At 49.8% G+C, this 8508-nt stretch overlaps 1 protein-coding gene across 1 annotated transcript in view; it reads left to right on the forward strand.

The window, feature by feature from the left end:
• The first annotated feature begins 434 nt into the window (after positions 1-434).
• The window catches only part of Il17re (interleukin 17 receptor E), a 13330-nt gene continuing 5256 nt past the window's right edge, over positions 435-8508 (forward strand). Inside the window, exons 1-11 of the mRNA XM_026788277.1 lie at positions 435-493; positions 1402-1497; positions 4103-4200; positions 4436-4595; positions 4670-4809; positions 5973-6041; positions 6810-6876; positions 7723-7898; positions 7988-8035; positions 8123-8168; positions 8265-8419. Coding sequence (XP_026644078.1) covers positions 436-493; positions 1402-1497; positions 4103-4200; positions 4436-4595; positions 4670-4809; positions 5973-6041; positions 6810-6876; positions 7723-7898; positions 7988-8035; positions 8123-8168; positions 8265-8419 — 1113 coding nt within the window. The 5' untranslated portion in view covers position 435. The remainder of the gene's footprint in view (positions 494-1401; positions 1498-4102; positions 4201-4435; positions 4596-4669; positions 4810-5972; positions 6042-6809; positions 6877-7722; positions 7899-7987; positions 8036-8122; positions 8169-8264; positions 8420-8508) is intronic.

Genomic DNA, 8508 nt, shown 5'->3' on the forward strand with positions numbered 1-8508 from the left:
CTGCCGAAGCTCATGGGGAGCTCCAGATCGGCAGCCTTGTTTCTGCCTCTCCTGCTGCTGCTCTTCAGCCTGTCTGCGGCTGCTGAGGTTGACTGTCCCTACCTGCCACGCCGCCGGATCAGCCGCTGTCTGCTGGCCCTCCGTGTGGTAAGGTCCTGCTGATAAGTGGGGGGGAAACTTGCTTGGCACAGGGTAGAACTCCCCATTCTCTCATGCCTGCCTTCTCCTACCTCTGAAATCCCTGTGCTCTGGTGGCGGCCTCATTGTGTTCCCGGTGTGGTCTTGAAGGGATTGGTAAGGTTCTGGTGTGCTGAGGTCCTTGGCAGCGTGGAACTGAGAAGAAAACAGCCGGCGTGGATGGACATCTGTGGGCCTCAGAACCAGATGATTGACACAGTTCAGGGAGAATGCTCCTTACGCAAGTCCCTTCTAATGATGCCTCTCTCCTTTCTCTTCCCGCTGGCCCTGTACCTTCAGGATAAGAGTTCCACCGGTGAGTCTTAGCTCTTGTTCTGCTTCACTTCCCCGTGCTCCCCTGAGTTCCCGGTCCCACTCAGCCATCCATGGCAATTTCGGTTCTAACCAGAGGTTCAGTGAGAAAAAGCGGAGGACCAGTCTAGATTTGCATTGTAATTCTCCCTCAGACTCTAGGAATACTCAGGCAATGTTCTTCACTCTGCCATTTGGCCATGGCCTCTGAGCACAGGAGCAGTGGACAAATGATCACGTGACAGGGACAGTGTTGCTTCCAGTCAATGGGGAGGATAAGATAAACGCCCTGGCTAACCTCTAGGCATTCTGTACAAGTTTTGGCTCTTCCTCTCACTGGCCCTTCACTTGATCAGGAAGAATACTCTTTCATACTTTATGGTACATTCTGCTTTATCAAGCTTTCCCCATTCATTATGTTACATGGTCCTTATAACAACCCCATTCTATGGAAGAGCAATCCGGCACCTGTCCAATAATTTACCCAAGCTTGTACTTGAATGTTTGTCAGAGCCCAGCCTTAAATCCAGTTTGGAGGAGATAGGCAGGACCTCCTTAGACCCTACCATTTTCCTTGTTCCTCTTTTTGTTTTGTTTCGAGGCAGGGTCTCACCGTGTAATACAAAGCCTCCATCCTTTATTTATTTATTTGTTTGTTTGTTTGTCTTTATTTTTTTTTGAGACAGGGTTTCTCTGTATAGGCCTGGCTGTCCTGGTACTCACTTTGTAGCCTAGATTGACCTCAAACTCAAACTCACAGAGATCCGCCTGCGTCTGCCTCCTGAGTGCTGGGATTAAAGGTGCAGCACCGCCGCGCAGCTGCCTCCGTCTTTAATCCTCCTGTCTCAGCCTCCCAAGGAGTGACTTACAGCCATGTGCCACTGTGCCGACTTCCCTTTCTGTCTTACACAGGAAGTTCTGCTCAAGCTCCCTGCCCTACCCTCCTAGCCACAAAGCCGTGGCCCTGGCCCTGCTGTTTGTGCCTGCATCTGATGTCCCGTCCTTCAGGTAGGAAGAGCAGCCTCCGAGCCGTTCTCAGAGGAGGTTTGGATTAGGGACAGCTGCAGAACCACAAGTGTCAGTTGTTATACTGGAACGCGTTTTTGTCCTGTTAACCTCAACAGGGACATGAGCATCCTAGGATAGCACATCATGACAGACATTCAGGGGACAGCTGTCTCTTTGTGGAGCTGCCACCTTTCATCTGGTACCAATTCCTGAAAGTTGTGTGTGCTAGGGACTTGCTATTGTTACTTTCCATCTGTAAAATGGGATGTCACTCTGCTGTTTCATCGTCTTACTCGGCACACACTGAACACACACTTTAAAACTAGCAGTTATGGGGGGATGGAAAGATAGCTCAGCAGTCACGAGTACTAGATGCTCTTGCGGAGGACCTAAGTTCAGTTCCCAGCACCCACGTCAGGCAGTTCCCAACTGTCTGTACGTCAGCTCCAAGGAATCTGAGGTTTCTGATCTCTCGAGCATCTGCACTCATTGTATGTACCTACACACAAATATACATGCACACACATGTAATTAATATAAGATAAAGTCACACCGTTAATCCCAGCACTCAGGAGGCAGAGGCAGGCAGATCTCTGTGTGTTCAAGACCAGCCTGGTCTACAGAGAAAATTCCAGGATTGGCTCCATAACTACTGGGAAACGCTGTCTTGAAAAACCAATAACAAATAAATAAAATAACATCACAAAAAAGTTAGTTTAAAATTTTTCACCATTAGAAATCATGCTACAGCTGGGCAGTGGTGGTGCACACCTGTACTCCAGTACTTGGGAGGCAGAGGCAGCCGGATCTCTGAGTTCCAGGACAGCCTGGGACACACAGAGAAGCCCTGTTTTAAAAAAAAAAAAGGTGCTATAATTAGCACCTACCTTTGTGGGAGGAGTGTGTGTTCTCTATTTAAATCATTCTTCTCTGATTTATTTATTTATTTATTTATTATACACTTTTCAAGATACAGTGCCAGATCTCATTACAGATGGTTGTGAGCCACCATATGGTTGCTGGGAATTGAACTCAGGACCTCTGGAAGAGCAACCAGTGCTCTTAACCTCTGAGCCATCTCTCCAGCCCTGTCTTATTTATTTTTTACATATTTTTCATTAGGGGTAGAGAGATGGTTCAGTTGTTAAGAGCACTGGCTGCTATTTCAGAGGATCTATATTTGGTTCCCAGCACCCACATGGTGGCTCACAGTTATCTGTAGCTCTGGTTCCAGGGAACCTCAGTAGGCACTGGGCATGCACATGGTGCATATACACATGTGCAGGCAAGGCACTCATACACATAAAATAAAATGAATAAACCTAAAGATTTTAAAAATAAATAAAATAGCTTTTATTTATTATTTGACGATCTCATACTTGCATACAATCCACCTCGATCATAGCTATCCACAGTTCCTCCCCCTTCCCTTGGGTAACTCCCAATGCATCATTGTTCCACATCGTGTCTTCTTTTTTTTTTAATATTTGTTTTATATGTATGAGTCTTTTGCCTGCTTGTATATATGTGTATTACATCCATATAGTACCCATGAAAACATCAAATCCCGGTAGCACTGGAGTTATAGATGGTTGCGAGCCACCATGCGGGTCCTCTAAGAACAGTGAGTGCTCTGAACTGCTCATCCATCTTTCCGCGCATGCACCTCACACACACATAGCCCTCAGCTTTTTTTTTTTAAATATTTATTTATTATGTATACACTATTCTGTCTGTGTGTATGCCTGCAGGCCAGAAGAGGGCGCCAGACCTCATTACAGATGGTTGTGAGCCACCATGTGGTTGCTGGGAATTGAACTCAGGACCTTTGGAAGAGTAGGCAATGCTCTTAACTGCTGAGCCATCTCTCCAGCCCCCAGCCCTCAGCTTTTTGAGACAGAGGTACACTGTGTAGTCCTGGCTCGCCTGGAACTTGCAGAGCAGACCAGGCTGGCCTCAAGATCAAGAGATCTGCCTGCCTCCGCCTTTCAATACAAATAGAAAACCATGTCTTGCTCTGTTTGTTTTGTAACTCACTGAGTCGAATCAGTGAGTCCAGTGCTGGAAAGCTGACTGAGCTCGCTGGCTCGGCCTGGTGCAGTCTCGTGCAGGTAACCACGGTTGCAGTGGGCTCATGAACATGACAGCCATGCCACATCTAGAGACCTCATTGCTCCTTCACATCCTCTGGCTCTCAAGTTCTTTCTGCTCCCTTTTCCGTGCTCACTGAGCCTGGAAGGGCCTTAATTCTTTTTTTTACTGAATCATAATTTTTGCCAACAAAGGAGCTCAATATCATTACTGTCCTTAATTTCTATTGACTTCTTACTCAACATTGGGTTGCATCTCCAGGTAGGACAGGGACCAAGAATTCCAAGGTAAGGGCTGAAGAGATGGCTCAGTGGTTGGGAGCAGTGGCTGCTCTTCCAGAGGACCCAGGTTCAATTCCCAGTACCCACATGGCAGCTCATGACTGTAACTCCTGTTCCAGGGGATCCAACATGCTCACACAGACATAGATGCTGTCAAAACACCAATGTACATAAAATATAAATAAATTAAAAAAAAAGAACTCCCAGGTAAGAAGGGTGTCTCCCTCCTACAGGCCTTCAGTGGGGCTGGTTCCCTCTCTTGGTGAAGAAATCTAAAGGTCCTCATAAGTTTGAATTCTACTGGAGGCACAGGACACCGGCCTCCTCCCAGGTACCTGCTATTCACAGCTCTCCTCTGGCCCGCAACTCCTTTCTTCCCTTATTTTGTTCTCCAGCTACAAGAGGGAGTTTGAGAATGGGGTGAATATACAGTAAGGGAAACTGAGGCCAAAGGAACCTGAACGATTTGCCTATGGTCTCTCAGGTTTCAAAGGCAGAACCAGAAAGCAGATGCCCTGGATCCTGGCTTAACATAGTGATGTCTACTATCTGTTCTCTACTTGCAGAGGAAGCTGCTAGGCAGCCTTTCCCTGTCTCATGGAGGCCATCGCATTTCCAGCCCCTCCCCAGCCGTCTCCCACAGAGGGCCACGCTCCAAAAGGACCCAGCCTTTGGACACAGAAGGAGCAGGGCATCTTCTTAGAGCAGGTTCACAGAAGCGTGGAGGTAGGCTTGACGCGCATCAGCAGGTGCTTTCAGCCTCACCTGAGCCAGGCTCACTGAGTCTTCCTTCTTCCTAGGACCTGACTTCTCCTTTGATTTGCTGCCTGAGGCACAGGCTATTAGGGTGACGCTTCCTCCAGGCCCAGAGGCTAGTGTGCGTCTCTGTTACCAGTGGGCCCTGGAATGTGAAGATATGAGCAGTTCCTTTGATACCCAGGTATGGAGTTCCATGCCCAGTAAAGAGACCGATTATATAATTTCTCAGCAAATGGGGGCTGGGGGGGCAACTGGGACCCAGACAAGGAGAGTAGTTGTCTAAAACTTCCTTAGAAAATGAGGTAGGGGCCGGGCGATGGTGGTGCACGCCTTTAATCCCAGCACTCGGGAGGCAGAGGCAGGCGGATCTCTGTGAGTTCGAGACCAGCCTGGTCTACAAGAGCTAGTTCCAGGACAGGCTCCAAAAGCCACAGAGAAACCCTGTCTCGAAAACCCAAAAAAAAAAAAAAAAAAGAACATGAGGTAGGTAGCATCAAGCCTTTTTTTTTTTTGGACTAAGCAGAAACGGTGGTGGGCTATGTTACTTGAGAGGAGAGGCCAGAAAGAAATGATGTATTCCCAGGGAGAGAGAGGACTGTTGGTGTGATTCATGTCAAATTAAGAGACCTTTGCTAGGGCCGGGGACGTAGCTCAGTTGGTAGAGTGTTTGCCCAGCATGCTTGACCTCTGGCATTGTACAAATGGGTGTATAAACAGGAGGACCAGAAATTCAAGGCCTTCCTTGGATATATAATGAGTCTGAAGTCAGTTTGGGGTACACGAGTCTTAAGAAAAAGAGCAACAAAAGCTTTGTTATTTCCTCAGGAGGTTGTTCCCTGATATTTGACCAAACTGTCACATGTGCCTTGGTGCTCCTCCCTCTTGCACCTTTGGTCTAGCCCTCAGAAAATGATATTCTCCAATCTCACAGTCCACTTCACCCTCCAGACATCACAGATGCCACTGTGCATAGCTGGGCATCACGAGCAGAGACTGATGCCCTTCTCTGGGGTCCCTTGGCTCGCTTCTTGTCTGCAATGACTATATCTTCTGACGTCACGGTGATACTAACCTTTAGTAGAGTTGGTGCTTCTAACGCTCTGCATGGCATACAGCTGGAACTCAAGAAATGTCCAGTCCTCTCCCTACCCCTACTCCTTGTAGAGTACCTCAAGCAAATGGCCAGAGTAGAGAACCAAGATCCTATGAGAGGGAGAAATCAGTGTCATGGAGGAGGAAAGCAAGGCGTATTATCCAGGGTCCCAGCATCCTCCTGCCTTGCACACAGTGGCCATGCCCTTCCTTAGGTGTCTCTTTTCCTCTCCTTTTGTGATTTATCAACAGAGAATTGTGTCTGGGGGCCACACTGCAGACCTGCGTTATGAATTCCTCCTGCCCTGCATGTGTATAGAGGTGAGCACAGGAGCCGCATCTCCAGTAAGTCAGCTTATAAAGGCCTAGGGATGGAGGATGACGGGGTGATGGAGCAAGCCGTACGGCACTGAAGAGAGACTCCACAAGGCCTAGGCTACTGGGATGCTTGGGAAAACTGGTGCTGGCTATGAGCCACACATGCTCAAAGTAGAAGGGTCCTAGGCCACTTTATCTCAGCCCTGCCTGGATGCTGCCTTCCCTGGTCCAGATTCGGCTTCAGCTCAGACACAGAGTAAACAGCCACCAGCCATCACCGTGTTCTTGAGAGCCAAGGTTGCGTGTTTCTCCTGAAGTCATGGCTTCTCCAGCCTCTATTATAGCTCTCCATCTCTCCTTTGAATGTTTTTAGAGGGAAGACAGGTACTAAAAGGAGCATGTAGACAGAGCCCTGGGAAACAAGAACCTGTCAGAGGAGACAACCCGCTGGACTCTTGGGGAATCCAGAATAAGGAGTCAACACAGAGTCCTGGGTACCTTGAGAAAGTCAAGAATGGAGTTCAGAAAGCCTAAAATTGAGGGATGTGACCCTTGGGATCTCTCTCTTGCTGGGATCAGTTCTTTGGAGACAGGAATAGTCAGCCCCTCATTTCCCATTCTCGCCTGTGCTCTGGAACCCTAAGCCTTGCCCATACTCCACATCGCTCCCCAATTAGTGTCCTGCAGCTCAAGCTGCTTCCTAACAGTAAGCTAGATCCCGAAGGATGATGCTGGAAAAGCCATTTCCTTGATTCTCTCTATGCTCCCCAGGCATCCTACCTGCAGGAGGACACTGTGAGGCGCAAAAAGTGTCCCTTCCAGCGCTGCCCTGAAGCCTGTGAGTGTTGTTTGTATCGATCCTGGTGCACATTCATACTCCTTCCCCCCGTGTGCATGTGATGGAGAGAGACCCCAGGTGACATGAGGACATTTTTGTCTGGAGCCGGGTTGGGGGGGGGCACGGTGTCTAACGGTCAGCAGACGAGCTCCTGAGTGCTGAACATTCTGAGTGGAAGAGGGTCACCCAAGGGAACAGTGCGTGAGAAGACCAACTAGAGACCTAGGCTCACTTCCCAGCTCTGCCACGGGTTATCCCCAGAAGCCCCCCTCCACCCCCCCATCTGTAAAATTCGAAACTGTTTACGAGGCTTGAGTGGAATATTTCACAGGAAAGTGGCTGGTGTTGTTTGGAGAGCTGTATGCTCAGCGGTGACCTTGAGAAGAGATGACATTCGATACACACAAAGCCTCCGTACCTAGGCAGGGTTATCAAGGACTGTCTGCAGGGCATCAGCTCAGGAAAGGAGACACCCAGGGACACTGTCGTGAACAGAGAGGGTCTCAGAGGAACTGGCACCTGAGCTGAGCTCAGAAAATGGACAGGATTTAGAAAGAAGAGCTAACAGATGACATTCAGAGTCTGAGAGGAGCCCACATAGATTTGAAGTATAGGGGGCAGTAGGGGTATTCAGAATGGAGACCCAGGGTGGGAAGATAAAGCCAAAGAAGCTGGGCAGAGAGGAAGGGAGGGAGGGAGGGAGGGAGGAGGGGTGGAGGAGTGTTCGCTTGCTAAGCCCCTGCGAAGCCTGGAATTGTGCTGGTGCACTGGTATTTTCTCCCGTGCCCTGGGGTGGTGTGGGGGTGGGGAGATGGAGCCTCATCCTTGTACCTACCACCTGCCCAGATGGCTCGGACTTCTGGAAGTCAGTTCGCTTCACTGACTACAGCCAACACAGTCAGATGGCCATGGCTCTGACACTCCGCTGCCCACTGAAACTGGAGGCCTCCCTCTGCCAGAGGCAGGACCCACTCGTGCCCTGTGAAACCCTCCCCAATGCCACAGCACAGGAATCCGAAGGAGTAAGGACAGCCCCCTCCCTCCAGAACCGAGGTGGGCAGGGTTGGGGCCCAGAGATCTTCTCCCTGTCTAACTCCCCTCTTCTTAACAGTGGTATGTCCTAGGGAATGTGGACCTGCACCCCCAGCTCTGCTTTAAGGTACAGCCGTGGGCAGGAGGCTGGCAGTGGGCAGAGGGAGGGATGGATGGGACTGAATCTTGCTGACTTGCCATTCCTGTTTCTCAGTTTTCTTTTAAGAATAGCAGCCATGTTGAATGTCCCCACCAGAGCGGTGAGTCTGTAGGAGTCCCTTCTTCCACACCTCACCCTCCCTTACCTGTGACCTCCAGGCCCAGTACACCCAACTCTGATCACCTCCCACAAACAGGGTCTCTCCCATCCTGGAATGTGAGCATGGACACCCAGGGCCGACAACTGACCCTGCACTTTTCCTCGAGAACACATGCTACCTTCAGTGCCGCCTGGAGTGACCCAGGCTTGGGGATCGATACCTTGATGCCTCCGGTGTACAGCATCAGCCAGGTACAGCCTAGCTGGGCTCTGGTTCCCACCAGGTTCTCTTGGCTGATGCATAGCCCTAACCTCCCTGTTACTTCAGTGAGGCCGACCCC

The sequence above is a fragment of the Microtus ochrogaster genome, unplaced genomic scaffold (assembly GCF_000317375.1).
Source record: "Microtus ochrogaster isolate Prairie Vole_2 unplaced genomic scaffold, MicOch1.0 UNK1, whole genome shotgun sequence".
Taxonomy (NCBI): Eukaryota; Metazoa; Chordata; class Mammalia; order Rodentia; family Cricetidae; genus Microtus; species Microtus ochrogaster.